Source organism: Ranitomeya imitator, chromosome 1, assembly GCF_032444005.1.
Source record: "Ranitomeya imitator isolate aRanImi1 chromosome 1, aRanImi1.pri, whole genome shotgun sequence".
NCBI lineage: Eukaryota > Metazoa > Chordata > Amphibia > Anura > Dendrobatidae > Ranitomeya > Ranitomeya imitator.
Genome location: NC_091282.1, coordinates 1034256219 through 1034272282, shown reverse-complemented (window position 1 = coordinate 1034272282; position 16064 = coordinate 1034256219). Strand labels below are relative to the sequence as shown.

The 16064-nt window shown below is 41.9% G+C and overlaps 1 protein-coding gene across 2 annotated transcripts in view; it reads left to right on the top strand.

The window, feature by feature from the left end:
* The window catches only part of NR3C2 (nuclear receptor subfamily 3 group C member 2), a 423462-nt gene that overhangs the window by 266522 nt on the left and 140876 nt on the right, over positions 1–16064 (top strand). Inside the window, exon 3 of one of the 2 annotated variants that reach the window (XM_069744049.1) lies at positions 3894–4033. In XM_069744049.1, the coding sequence (XP_069600150.1) occupies positions 3894–4033 (140 nt within the window). Of the gene's footprint in view, positions 1–3893; positions 4046–16064 lie in introns of both variants that reach the window. The other variant, XM_069744048.1, reaches the window with a different exon arrangement.

Genomic DNA, 16064 nt, shown 5'->3' with positions numbered 1-16064 from the left:
ATACATCGGAACATAGTAACGTTTTATTTCTCAATGAAAAAAAATCTTTTTGAAAAAGTGATCTAGCAACCATTCACCTTCCAGATCTCAGGCAGACTAGGAAAGACCTGCAACCCAAGTGGGACATTCAGTAGGAGCGGAGCGTGACCATACTGGAAAGTCTGTCTACTCAATTATTTAGTTTTTAAAGATTTTTGCATATTTTCATGTAGAATAAAATCTCGAACTGGTTTCTGCTATAAGTCATTGTATCCCTCAAGAGCTAATTCAGACATCTGTGATTTTTCTTATACAAAAAAAATGGCCTCAGATTCATCAGTGTTTTTGAGTTTTCTCATGGTTTAAATTTTGCCATCATAGTTTGGGGAGAGGTTTATCAGTTTTTATTGGAAGAAAAAAAACCTGATGGAGGTTTCTCGAGCTTCTCCTATCAAACAGCCCATGAAAAACGAACAGCGCACACAGATGGCATCTGAGTGCTGGCCGATTTTTTTTTTTTTTCACAAACTAGTAATCTTGCATTGGTGAGTGCTATTCGGATCAAAATTGGACATGTTTTTGTGATTTTGTGTTGACCACTCAGTCTGCAAAAATATGTGAAATGGCTCTAAAGACCATAATAGGTATGAGTACGGATAGTACTCATATGTGAAAAACTGACGTCTGAGTGAGCCTTAAAGGTGTATTTATATGCCACACTCAGGAACAGTTATAGAACCGTGCTTCTAAAATAGAAAAATGTTCTCACATTCGCTATAAGCTGCAGTGTTGGTGTACTAGTGCACCTAAAGTGCTCACAATGACTTTGATGATCCCGCCAAGAGTGAGATCTGTAGTCATTGAGACAATAAATAGGTCCGAGGAGAACTCTTACGCACAGTTTAATCGTGGATGCTTAATCATCCAAATCTTGGAAAGTCCTTTTAACCAGTTATTTTGTTTTACTTAATGTTAATTGTCCAATTAGTTTTCCTTCAATTGTACAATAACTGGGCCCTCCAGTGCCAGACGAAGCTGTGTAGATTATCAGAGTGTTTTTATCTCTGACTTTATTGGAAGGTTTGTATATGATTTCTCTCAAGTATTCTTTGTTCTCACACTGAGAATTTTTTATATATATTTTTTTTCTTTTTAAATCGTGGATCATGATTAGTTACATTGGTGCTAGTGATGAGTGAACATGCTTGGATAAGGTGTTATCCGAGCATGCTCTGGATCTGAGTGTCTTTAGCGTGCTCAAATTATATGTTGGGTCCTCGCACCTGCATTTCTCTCAAACAGGCTATCCCTGCATGTGTTGCGACTGGCAAACAGTCGCGAGACATTCAGCTGCGGGTACTATTATTAGAGCATGCCGAAGACACTCGGTTAGCACCCGAGCATGTTCAGATAACACCTTATCCAAGCATGCTCGTTCATCACTCCATGGTATACAATTCAGCATTGTCCACACTTGCATTTATTATTCTATAGGAGTGGGTCAAAAACACAAGTAGTACTTTATACTTTTTCTTTATGTATGTTTCACTTGTGGTTCTGACATAGCCCATGCATAGATTCGACACAGTGGCAAATTATAGGGGTTATCCAGGACAAAATTATTTTGTATTAAGAGCCAAAAAACTATTAGGCAGGTCAGCTAGTTCCAACTACCTGGCTGTCCTATCTGGCGCTGGCTCTCGCTGTCTATTCAGCTGCTCTATTTCAACAGAGCAGCTCTTCTTCCAAGCTGCTCTATCGATGGTTCATGACTTCTGACGTCATGCTGATTGACAGCTTGCTTTCCGCAGTGATGTAGTGGCTGTCAATCAGCATGGCATGAGCCGTCAACCGAGCAGGAGAAAAGCAGCTGCTTTGTTGACCTCTTTGCGCCATTAGAGATCTGCGCTGGGGAGATCAGGCAGGTAGTTAGCAACTTACCTGCCTATGAGTTCTTAGGCCAAAAGTAAAAAAATTAATATAGTCCTGGATTACCCCTTTAAGTATATACAGGTGTATACGAAGGACCCATAGGCAATCTGTGTGCTGCTGAATTGTGTTTCCAATGCTTTTAGGGGAGAATTCCTCCATAATGGTTCATGTGATGAAGTCTTTTTCTTAGAGATGGAGGTACTCTGTGGTGGTGCATCCAGGATCAGTACCACACAGATGCGGAATAGGATAGTGTGCTTGTGACCTTACACCAAAGGCAAAATGCTGCAATTAAAAAAAAGTTCAAAAGAGTTCAACACCCATGCGTTCTGTAGGAGTAAAGTATATCGTCTGTGCTCTATTCATCTCATTATGTCGGCAGTTATGGTCAAGTGAAGTGATTGAGAATTTATCTGACAGCATGCTGCAGACTTGATGCAAGAGAATTTCATTTCCAGCCATCTGTGTATACATGTTGTGCAAGAAACAGCTTTCCTGAACAGACTGACTGAATTTCAAGTTAAAGCGAAGAGATTTAATGCTGTTACAAAATAATAATTTCATTTTCTTTTAGTACATAAAGGGCAACATGAAAAGTCTTTGGGTTTTTTTGCTGTGAGCCATTGTTTAGAAAGAAATAGTTGAGATGCTTGTAACCTCGACTTGACTCCCAGTAATCTTCTATGTACCGTATGTGAATGCAATAATGAATAGGAGACCATTTAATGTATGGTATAAACTACTCCATTCATTAGAAGCTCAAAAGCATCATAAACATATTTTATGTAATGTAAGCATTAGCTTTAAACTATGAGTCATAATTATTCTCTATTATGCTTATGAACTGTGCCCTCCTAAACAAAGCACCTTCAGTAATTTCATATACAATTAGTTTGTTCTAATTTGCCCCTAATTATTACACACTGCACAATCTACTCTGTTTCTCTGAAAATAAGGCAAGGTCTTATATTAACATTTGCTCCAAAAGATTCATTGGGGCTTATTTTCACGAGATGTCTTATGTTTCCATGAACAACAATCTACATTTATTACCACTACGGTATATTTCTTGTTCAATTGTTTACATACTTACTGTTCTGTACCATAGTAAATGGTGGATAGACCCTTCACTAACAAAATCAGACACTCACAAAAGAATCGCACTCAAAAGTCCTCACGACACCCCAAACAATAAGGGGTGGCAAATTCCGGGCTCTTACACACAGGTCAGGTAGTCCAGCTGGCGTCTCTCCTGTCACAGGCACATTACATGCGGCCAGGTCCCAGCTGCTCTCTTCCGCGTTCTGCTGATGCCAAGTGTAGCCGTTGGCTCCCCATGATGACCAAAAGCAGCCATAACGCTATTATATAATGGGCTAGGGAGTGGAGTGAAGCTAGCGGGACTATCTGCTCTGTATGTGACAACCTGGCACTTGCCAAAATTTGTTATTTGGGGTTTCATGTGGTCTTTTGAGTGCAATTCTTTTGAGGGTGTCCACTTTTCTTAGTGAAGGGTCTTTCTATTCTACTATATTCTATTGCCAATTGATTTAGCCTTTTTACATGTAGAGCTGCCTGGACTCTATTTAAACTTACTTTTTTTTATGAACTGTAACTGAGGTTTATTTTTGGAGAAGGACTTGTATTTCAGGCTTCCTCAAAAATCCTGAAAATTCATGCTAGGGCTTATTTTCAGGGTCTTAATTTAGGGGAAAACAGTATTTAGCTTTGCTAAATTATTTTGTTATAAGTTTTGCTGCAGACTGAATAAGGCTTGAGAAATCCTTTCATGGTTGCTGCAAAAACTCCATTTAGATTCATTGAACTGATTTCAGTGAGACTATACCCATAGTAAAACCTTCTCTGGTGCTTGAATCATCCATCTAAGCTCTGAAGAATGTTTTCTTTTTTTCTGTACTTGCCACACTATTGATTTTTAAATATGGTCACTAATTGTTATATTAATTCCTTTTTTTCCCTAGTTCTGCACTACGGACCATGTCAACAGGGTCATCTAGACCGTCCAAAGTTTGTTTAGTTTGTGGGGACGAGGCATCTGGATGCCATTATGGAGTAGTCACCTGTGGAAGCTGTAAAGTCTTCTTCAAAAGAGCAGTGGAAGGTAAATGTTCAAGTGGGTGATTATATTTTACTATTTTACTCAATGTTTTTGTTGTTGTGATTTTGGAACATTTACATGCCAGCTTGTTTACAGTGCAGTCCTTTGTGTAACTCTTAGGCTATGTTCACATGTCCAGTAGTGATCAGTTAGAACAGATCCAGCAGCAATCCATTGTCAAAAACGTTTTTAAAAACAGACTAAAAAGCTGTGTCTGCACAACTATTGGCCAACGGATTGCTACTGGATCCACTCTAACTGATCGCTACTGGACATGTGAACATAGCCTAAAATTTGTACCATTGTCCATTGTATATGTGTGAGATGCACTGTGCTGTAATGACCATTGCCTGCATTCATCCCTGTACATTCTATTTTTTCCTTTCATCTGTAATAGAGTGGTGGTGGTTTGCATACTTAAATTTCTTCTATAAAGTGAGCAATCTGAGAAATAAAATGTCTTTGTTAAGACATATGGAAAAAAGTATTAGCACGACCAATAACATGACAGTGTATTTTCTCTGGGGAATTTAGACTTTAAGGTGTAAAGGGAATATTATCACGCCAAAAATGCAACCATAGTGTAATACATGACCTGGCAATCTTTCCAACGATGATCCTGTCTGTCTTTTTTATTTACTTGTGAAGCAGCAAACTGGATAAAATCATTTATTCAAAATGCTACATACCGTATGTTTATGACCTACAAAGAATTAAAATTAGTGTTCACAGTGGAAGGATCCTGCAGTGTGGTGTCCAAACCATCCAATTGTGTCCAAACCATCCAAATTGTGTCTTGTAGACTGGTAGGACGTTTTCATCTTTAATAGAATGGCTTGGACAATTTTTTAAAGCAAAACTTCCAGGAGCCCTCAGTGATATGATATAAATGTAAGCATTATTTTATGTCTGAATGTATAATGCATTTATGGGCTCAGTGAGCACCTTTGCCAAGTAGCAGTGATGGGTCCTAGATTTCATGAACATTTGGTGCTGAAAAATTGTCTTGACCACTTGGTGTTGAGGATGCTAATTCGCTATCAATCTACAATTGGTACTGTTTCTCCCGCTGAGGTTCTTACTGCCATTCCAGAGAGATCATGAACATTGGCTTGTACTTTCTTGTCTGATGAATAGTGTTGAGCGATACCGTCCGATACTTGAAAGTATCGGTATCGGATAGTATCGGCCGATACCCGAAAAATATCGGATATCGCCGATACCGATATCCGATACCAATACAAGTCAATGGGACATCAAGTATCGGAATGTATCCTCATGGATCCCAGGGTCTGAAGGAGAGGAAACTCTCCTTCAGGCCCTGGGATCCATATTAAAGTGTAAAATAAAGAATTAAAATAAAAAATATTGTTATATTCACCTCTCCGGCGGCCCCTGGACATCAGCGGGAGGATCCGGCGTCCGGCACGGCTTCTTTCTTCAAAATGCGCGCCTTCAGGACCTGTGGAATGACGTCCCGGCTTCTGATTGGTCGCGTGCCGCCCATGTGACCGCCACGCGACCAATCAGAAGCCGCGACGTCATTCCTCAGGTCCTAGAAGGCGCTCATTCTAGGACTTTAGCTGAGGAATGACGTCGCGGCTTCTGATTGGTCGCGTGGCGGTCACATGGGCGGCACGCGACCAATCAGAAGCCGGGACGTCATTCCACAGGTCCTGAAGGCGCGCATTTTGAAGAAAGAAGCCGTGCCGGACGCCGGATCCTCCCGCTGATGTCCAGGGGCCGCCGGAGAGGTGAATATAACAATATTTTTTATTTTAATTCTTTATTTTACACTTCCGATACCGATACCCGATATCACAAAAATATCGGATCTCGGTATCGGAATTCCGATACCGCAAGTATCGGCCGATACCCGATACTTGCGGTATCGGAATGCTCAACACTACTGATGAACTCAAAATAGTCACTGTAGTACAACCTGAATAGGTGATTCTCCAGTATATCTAGATATAGCCAGGTTTAACTTGATAAATTTCACGCCATCTTGATAACTTGTTACAGAATGTTTTCTTACTTAAAGAGGTTGTCCACCAATGTCATTGGTTTTACGACACCTGGCATCCCTGCCTATCAGCTGTTCCCAGTGTCAGCCGGAACAGCTTAGTTGCTAAGCTGGAAGAAACACTTGATTGGAATACACCAGATTACACTATAGGATTGTATGCATATGCCCAATTTTTTTTTTTTGCACAGAACAGCTCTCTCAACAGTAGATGGCGACTGATGAATACTGCATATCTGCCCCCTATTATTTTGAATAGGGGTGGATCTGCAGTACCCCACTGTGGCCACTACTTGTTTGACAGATCTGTGCTGTGCATCTCTGCAACAGAGCAGTTCTGGCTGCCGCTGACACTGAACATCTGAACGGCAAGTGAACCAAGTGTTGCACCCCCACCAATCATTCATCGATGACCTATACTAAGGATAGGACATCAGTGTTAAGGTACCGTCACACTCAGCAACTTTACAACGAGAACGACAACGATCCGAGACGTTGCAGCGTCCTGGATAGCGATCTTGATGTGTTTGACACGCAGCAGCGATCTGGATCCCGCTGTGCCATCGCTGGTCGGAGCTAGAAGTCCAGAACTTTATTTGGTCGTCAGGTCGGCGTGTATCGTCATGTTTGACATCAAAAGCAACGATGCCAGCAATGTTTTACATGGAGCTAACAACCAGCGAGAACGATAAGTGAGTCGCCGTTACGTCACTGGATCGCTCCTGCATCGTTCTGGAGTAATTGTGTTTGACGTCTCTACAGCGACCTAAACAGCGACGCTCCAGCGATCGGCTTGTTGTCTATATCGCTGCAGCATCGCTGAGTGTGACGGTACCTTTAGTCCCAGGAGACAACCCCTCTATGAGGATTAAGATAAACTAACATTGCCCAATCCATTGACTGATGTCATGTAAGGTGTCAAATTACACTTTTTTGTGTCTTGAAATGCCAGCTCTGTTATTTGTGTTAGGGCTCATACTCATCTGCAAGAAAAATTCATAAGTGCAATCCAATGAAAAATCAGATTGGATTCGGACCAATATTTATCTGAGTCCCTGCTCATGTGCAATTATTTTCTCAGCTGAAATTAGACTGAGAAAAAAAATCGCAGTGTGCTGCAATTGTCCTCATATATCAGACGAGAGTCGCTAATGCAAGTAAAAAAATGACCTAGGGTTCCCCTGTAATTAACCACCAGCATAGGCTAGGCAGACAGCTGCGGGCTGATATTAATAACCTAGGAAGGGGCCATGGATATTGTCCGACTCCCAGATTAAATGCATCATCTCTCAGCTTCCCTAGAGATGGCACATCCATAAGATGCGCCAATCCTGGCATGTAGCCTCGCTTTCCCCCTTGCTCTGATGCGTTGGTAGGTGGGGTGATAGTATTGGGGTTGATGTCATCTTTGTATTGTCGTTAACATCAAGCCCAGAGGTTAGTAATGAAGAGGTGTCTTTAAGATAAAAACAAGCCTTTGCTGGTTATTAATTATAGTGGGACCCTACCTCGTTTTTTGGGATGGTTTTCATGCTTTCTGGTATTTGGCTAAACAATTTTTTTTTCTAAAATCATGCAGATTGCATTACAGAAACACACTAAAAACGCATATGCTTCTTTTATGTGCAGATTTTTCTAAACTCACTAAAGACTACAGAGAAAATATTTCCTTAAATAAAATGCCGATTTACCACAAGAGAAATTGACATGTTGCAGATTTTAGATTGCAAACTTGCTTTACAGATTACGGTAGTTTATGCAGCATGAAAAAGAGCAGTGGGCAAGATATTCAGAGATATCCTATTCACTTTGCTGAAACTGTACCATGCTGTGTATTTGTGCAATGAACATACACAGCGGAAAAACACCCCAAATATCCAGGGAACTTGGCCTAAGACTATCATTATAGGTAAGGGGGTCTTCAGGAGTACACCGCTGCTCTGTCTCCTGGCTTCTTGATTCCCAGGGACAGCGCACTCCTGAAGATTAACAGTTCAGTCCAGCAGCATGGTCATACAGTCGAGTGCTCTACCGGGTTGCAAGCAGAGACAGTCTTTGCCTAGGCCACATGGGAGAAGTACAGGCACACAGAGGCTGGTCAGATCCATTGATCCAGCCAACTTAAGAGTGGTGCAAGCAGGTTGTAAGACATAACTCCTACTATAAGCGCTACCCTCTTGAAACTACAGGTGACCGGTAACCTAGGCAATGTGCCATACACTATAAAATTAAAAGATATATTGCAAAATTGCTTTTTATTTTTTTTACAAGCATTTTGCAATTTTACCCTTTTAGGAACTTGAGACAATCCCCTTAATATTTTTTCAGCTTCCATTATGTCTAATACATATGATTTGCATTCAAATAAATAGAGGCTAAGTATAGTAGAATAGAAACCAGACATCAACCCAGTGTCAACTGTTGGGTGACAAAATATTAGAACAAACCATGCAGAACCAGTGTGGGCCTTGGAGAAAAAAAAGGGGATACGATGAATTAGGTAAACTGTCTACTGTATGCATACCATTTGTGTATGTATTTATATATAGGGATGAACATACCCGACAGAATTTTATTTCCAATTCCGGGTAACTGTACCTGAATTTAAACCAGAGCAAAAACCCCATTACAAAAAAAATGGGGACTCAAACCTTTGATCTAGAAAATTATCTCTCTACTCCCAGACTTCCCCCGGAACTCCGAACATTACAGCGGACTTCCGGTAGAAGTCTTTGTTCGGCATTTTGGATCAGACACGAACCATGCGGTATGAACTTTAAACTCATCGCTCATCTCTATTTATATATAAACTCAAGAAATGTATATATTTCTATTTAGGAAATGCAGCATGGCACTGGTTAACACTCGCCTTCAAGATCTTCAGCTGCATCTTGCTGATAGTTTAGTTGGCTTAGCCAATTAGCCGAGCACTTAATCATTACAGGCCCTCAAGCATTAAAGATTTAGCAGGCTGAACAAATGGCAGCATACATAGCAAAACACTAAACAGAAACAATCCATTGCCTCTCAAAATCTCGTCAACAGCAATTTATGGCTTAGGAAGACGATGATAAATTGACATAAATTGTTTCAGGAATGACCACTTGTGCAGCCACATATTAACGTAAATGCCGTATGTAGACTGTGGGCTCGGAGGGGGGTGTGCAGACTTGTTAATTTAGATCATTCTATCAAAACTCGATTTTGTAAGTTACCTATTACCCATTTATGTCTATTGCAATCGGCAATCCTATTTTTGCACATTATGCTTCTTGAAAAATTAATTTCAATAGACTTTTTGCAGCTATAAATTATTTTTACATCTAGGGATAAAGTTCATGTCTATATGATATTTATGGTGGAATACTGTTCTCATTGAAAGCGTTCATCATTCTGCTAGAAATGTATTCCATAATTCTCAGTCCTGTGGAATGCAGTACGGGAGGAGATTTTTCTCTATCAGGCCACGCTTCTATGATGAGCTTCTGAGGAGGTTTTGATATAGCAGACTTTTAGAACCATTATTAAGTAAATTAGCTTACTTGCGATTTTTCATTGCATTTTTAGAATATCGCGCTTTTGACGCTGTTTTTTATCTCTTGTTGTTATGCCATGTTTTAAACAATGCTGCTTTGTTTTTGATACTTCCTGGTATTTGGCTTTCACAAAACTTGAATATAGTCATGTGCGGATTACATGTGTTTTTATTATGCTTCTGCCACGGACATGCACTAATGCGTGTTTTTTTTTTACCGTGGATTTTCCACATCTAATGCAAGTCTATGGGAAAAATCCACACATAAAACTCCGCTTTCCTGCTAGATAAATTGACATGCTGCGGATTGGAAATGCGTCAATTTGGTTCCAACAGTCAGATCCAAATCAGTCTTCAATTTCTTCCTCCGACTACGAGCAAAAAATTGGACATGTGGAGAGTCTTATAGAATACCGTAGGTACGAGTGCTGTACGAGAAAATCTGTTTTGTGCACGAGCCCATAGGATGCGAGTTTGCTATTCCCAAGAACTTGTTTTAAACTTCCATCGTGAGTGACATAATTTTTACGAGGAGAAAAAGCAAATGAGGAGAAAAAGCAAATGATGCAGCCTAATTTTTTTCAGTTTTTGGAAGGAGTTCCGATTTTCTCTTAATCTAACAGAGCCGAACATCGAAAGTCACTTTGAACACTCTGCCATCTAGCACAAAACGTGGCCTTATTAGAATTGCAATTCCATAACATTTCTACAAGATTCCAGTGTCAATCACCATTTTTAGTAGATTGTTTCGCTGCTGTGTATTTTCTCTGCTCAAAAAAAACTTTAGCAGAGTGCATGGAATTTAAGGAAATGTTATGGTCACTGTGCTTTTTTTTATGCAGCATAAACAGACCTGTTGGGCATTTTTTAGATTTGCAAAATGTAAACTTCTATGGCGGTAAATATGCATTTTTTATGCGATTTTTGTCATCTTAATCAAGTCAGTGGGGAAAATCTGCAAATAAACGCATGTTTACTGCAAGAGAGATTGACTTACAAAAAATGCATCACAGGTCAGTTTACGCTGTGGAACTTGGATATAGGCTGTATTTAAAGGGGGTTCTCCACTACTAGGACAACCCCTTCTTAAACTAAATGTTCAGCCCTGATAAAATAATAAAGCCCTTACTCACCTCCCCTGCCAGCGCCGTTCCCATGCTGTTGCTTTGACAGGTGATGCCGCACCCAACCAGCGCTGACTTCACTGTCTCCACCTTCAGACAAACTGAATATGATTAGGAAGCCTGTGCTGCAGCTGATCCCTGACTTGCTCTTCATGTTTAGTTTGTCGGAAGGTGGAGACAGTGTCGCCAGCGCTGGTTGGGCGCCTGGCATCACGTATCATTCCACCGCGGGAATGGAGTCAGCACAGGAGACGAGTACAGTCTTTATTATTTTCTCGGGGTCGAACATTTTGTTTAAGAAGGAGTTGTTTTAGTAGTGGACAACCCTTTTAAACCCACAGGTTTTTACAAGTTAGGGCAGAAAAGCAGTTTTTTATTTATGTATTTTTCCCATAATTCTAGCAAGAAAAAAATCACAAACACACCTTAAATACTTTATATATTTTTTTATCAAATGATCGTTTATTTCACGCTGCTGATATAGTAAGGCTCCACTCCACTCTCCGGCTCACAGCACAGCGTTGTGCACGATTACGTAATCCCGCCCACTGTGTCAGAAGGGGGATGATGGAAGAGCGAGCATCACATGACGCTCTCTACTCCTTCATTGCTTTATAGTGTATCAGCATTAGTGATGAGCGAGTGTACTCGTTGCTCAGGTTTTCCCGAGCACGCTTGAGTGATCTCCCGAGTATTTGACTGCTCGGAGATTTAGTTTTCATCGCTGCAGCTGAATGATTTACAGCTATTAGCCAGCTTGATTACATGTGGGGATTCCCTAGCAACCAGGCATCCCCTACATGTACTCAGGCTGGCTAGTAGCTGTAAATCATTCAGCTGCCGCAATGAGAACTAAATCTCCGAGCAGTCATAAATACTCGGAGGTCACCCAAGCGTGCTCGGGGAAAACCTGAGCAACGAGTACAAAAAATCTGCAAAATAATGAACATGCTGCTTTTTTTTTCCGTGATGCGTTTTTATCGCGGAAAAAAACGCAACATGTGCACAAAAATTGCGGAATGCATTAAAAATGATGGGATGCTTAATGTATGTATCCGTAACGTGTGCACATAGTCTAAAAGAAATGGTAATATTGCAATTGGTCACTGCAGTCTGCTTTAAAGCTTGGCAATGTTCACACATAGCGTTATTGCTATTTTTTTTCTGCTGCTTTTTATCCACATGTTTTCTGCAGATGTTTGTACAAAAATGCACAATAGCAATCTTCTTAAATTATTTCATTTTAATGCCATTTTCCTCTTATGGGATGCAATTTGGGTGCAGATTTGAAGCATTTTTTAATGATTTTTTTTTTTTACTACAGAAAAGCTTTGATTCTGCACTTCACTTCAAAGCGTCTATAGATGCACAGTAGACAAGAATTTTATGAAATCTCACCCACTTTAATTGAACAGTTAAATGCAGCACATTTTCTGCACAAAAATGCAGTGGAAAAAATGCATTATTTACACTACATGGGAACATGGCCGTATTGTTGTATTGCGGAGGTGCCATCTCCTGTTAGAAAGTATCTATTTCTTTGAGGATGCTTTCCTGAAACGGAAAGTACTTGCAAGCAGCATAATACAAAGAATAGCAGGTTTACCCAGAATCCTTTGCAGTAGGCGGAGCTATGCAAATCATCTCTTTCCACCCCTGTCTAATCCACAGCGCTTGGAACCGCCAAGCGTGCAATGCTGCGGATTAGTTTCTAAATTTACACAGCCAACCAATTCCTACCTGTGGACACGTGTTTCGGGCTTTAGGCCCTCATCAGCACAGGGCTGGAATTGGTTGGCTGTATGGAGTGGGGCTCGGTGAGCAAGCGATACATACATGCTAGCCACCTTAGGGAGAGACCCAAGTTGGGCTAAATGTAGCGGGACGAAAGAGACCGAAAAGCCCTCTACTTAAAGGAAATACATAGTGGATGCTTTCCTGAAACGGAAAGTACTTGCAAGCAGCATAATACAAAGAATAGCAGGTTTACCCAGAATCCTTTGCAGTAGGCGGAGCTATGCAAATCATCTCTTTCCACCCCTGTCTAATCCACAGCGCTTGGAACCGCCAAGCGTGCAATGCTGCGGATTAGTTTCTAAATTTACACAGCCAACCAATTCCTACCTGTGGACACGTGTTTCGGGCTTTAGGCCCTCATCAGCACAGGGCTGGAATTGGTTGGCTGTATGGAGTGGGGCTCGGTGAGCAAGCGATACATACATGCTAGCCACCTTAGGGAGAGACCCAAGTTGGGCTAAATGTAGCGGGACGAAAGAGACCGAAAAGCCCTCTACTTAAAGGAAATACATAGTGGATGCTTTCCTGAAACGGAAAGTACTTGCAAGCAGCATAATACAAAGAATAGCAGGTTTACCCAGAATCCTTTGCAGTAGGCGGAGCTATGCAAATCATCTCTTTCCACCCCTGTCTAATCCACAGCGCTTGGAACCGCCAAGCGTGCAATGCTGCGGATTAGTTTCTAAATTTACACAGCCAACCAATTCCTACCTGTGGACACGTGTTTCGGGCTTTAGGCCCTCATCAGCACAGGGCTGGAATTGGTTGGCTGTATGGAGTGGGGCTCGGTGAGCAAGCGATACATACATGCTAGCCACCTTAGGGAGAGACCCAAGTTGGGCTAAATGTAGCGGGACGAAAGAGACCGAAAAGCCCTCTACTTAAAGGAAATACATAGTGGATGCTTTCCTGAAACGGAAAGTACTTGCAAGCAGCATAATACAAAGAATAGCAGGTTTACCCAGAATCCTTTGCAGTAGGCGGAGCTATGCAAATCATCTCTTTCCACCCCTGTCTAATCCACAGCGCTTGGAACCGCCAAGCGTGCAATGCTGCGGATTAGTTTCTAAATTTACACAGCCAACCAATTCCTACCTGTGGACACGTGTTTCGGGCTTTAGGCCCTCATCAGCACAGGGCTGGAATTGGTTGGCTGTATGGAGTGGGGCTCGGTGAGCAAGCGATACATACATGCTAGCCACCTTAGGGAGAGACCCAAGTTGGGCTAAATGTAGCGGGACGAAAGAGACCGAAAAGCCCTCTACTTAAAGGAAATACATAGTGGATGCTTTCCTGAAACGGAAAGTACTTGCAAGCAGCATAATACAAAGAATAGCAGGTTTACCCAGAATCCTTTGCAGTAGGCGGAGCTATGCAAATCATCTCTTTCCACCCCTGTCTAATCCACAGCGCTTGGAACCGCCAAGCGTGCAATGCTGCGGATTAGTTTCTAAATTTACACAGCCAACCAATTCCTACCTGTGGACACGTGTTTCGGGCTTTAGGCCCTCATCAGCACAGGGCTGGAATTGGTTGGCTGTATGGAGTGGGGCTCGGTGAGCAAGCGATACATACATGCTAGCCACCTTAGGGAGAGACCCAAGTTGGGCTAAATGTAGCGGGACGAAAGAGACCGAAAAGCCCTCTACTTAAAGGAAATACATAGTGGATGCTTTCCTGAAACGGAAAGTACTTGCAAGCAGCATAATACAAAGAATAGCAGGTTTACCCAGAATCCTTTGCAGTAGGCGGAGCTATGCAAATCATCTCTTTCCACCCCTGTCTAATCCACAGCGCTTGGAACCGCCAAGCGTGCAATGCTGCGGATTAGTTTCTAAATTTACACAGCCAACCAATTCCTACCTGTGGACACGTGTTTCGGGCTTTAGGCCCTCATCAGCACAGGGCTGGAATTGGTTGGCTGTATGGAGTGGGGCTCGGTGAGCAAGCGATACATACATGCTAGCCACCTTAGGGAGAGACCCAAGTTGGGCTAAATGTAGCGGGACGAAAGAGACCGAAAAGCCCTCTACTTAAAGGAAATACATAGTGGATGCTTTCCTGAAACGGAAAGTACTTGCAAGCAGCATAATACAAAGAATAGCAGGTTTACCCAGAATCCTTTGCAGTAGGCGGAGCTATGCAAATCATCTCTTTCCACCCCTGTCTAATCCACAGCGCTTGGAACCGCCAAGCGTGCAATGCTGCGGATTAGTTTCTAAATTTACACAGCCAACCAATTCCTACCTGTGGACACGTGTTTCGGGCTTTAGGCCCTCATCAGCACAGGGCTGGAATTGGTTGGCTGTATGGAGTGGGGCTCGGTGAGCAAGCGATACATACATGCTAGCCACCTTAGGGAGAGACCCAAGTTGGGCTAAATGTAGCGGGACGAAAGAGACCGAAAAGCCCTCTACTTAAAGGAAATACATAGTGGATGCTTTCCTGAAACATCCACTATGCCTTTAAGTAGAGGGCTTTTCGGTCTCTTTCGTCCCGCTACATTTAGTCCAACTTGGGTCTCTCCCTAAGGTGGCTAGCATGTATGTATCGCTTGCTCACCGAGCCCCACTCCATACAGCCAACCAATTCCAGCCCTGTGCTGATGAGGGCCTAAAGCCCGAAACACGTGTCCACAGGTAGGAATTGGTTGGCTGTGTAAATTTAGAAACTAATCCGCAGCATTGCACGCTTGGCGGTTCCAAGCGCTGTGGATTAGACAGGGGTGGAAAGAGATGATTTGCATAGCTCCGCCTACTGCAAAGGATTCTGGGTAAACCTGCTATTCTTTGTATTATGCTGCTTGCAAGTACTTTCCGTTTCAGGAAAGCATCCACTATGTATTTCCTTTAAGTAGAGGGCTTTTCGGTCTCTTTCGTCCCGCTACATTTAGCCCAACTTGGGTCTCTCCCTAAGGTGGCTAGCATGTATGTATCTATTTCTTTGAAGCATTTATATATGCCACTTAGCACTAAATGGCCGTATAACTCAATCTGTCTTAGTTTTTCTGTCTTCTGAATTGATGACCTGAGATTGGCTTAGGTTATTTATACCATTAACACCAATTCATAACTCTCAGTTGCCCATCACTTAATGAAGTATAAATTATGATGTGATGCCGGGGTAATGAATAATTGTGTTCTTGCGCTCGTTCCTGGCATTTTAGCTGGCCGTGCCTTTTTTTTATACGTGGTTTTAATTGACTCTGTGAATGAGTGCACAGTGGTCTGATAGCATACAGTGAGTGATTCATATTGAACAGATGAAAGACTTAGCACATCAAGGAAAATTTAATGAGAGAATGTGGTTGGAATCATTTAATTGATTTGGTATTTCCTCCCTTTTCTCCTAAATGCCAAGGAAACATATCCAGATTTCTATACAAATGTTATGGCTTTCCAAGAAAAATATCCATGCAATCATGTTATGAGGTAATGATATGTCAATTGCGTTAAATTGACTATAGCTCTCTGTGACCTGTGAGGTTGGAGCAAGCGAACATAGAGAGAAATGCTGTTATTTCCTGGTTCCAGTTTCTTGGAAACAAAAATG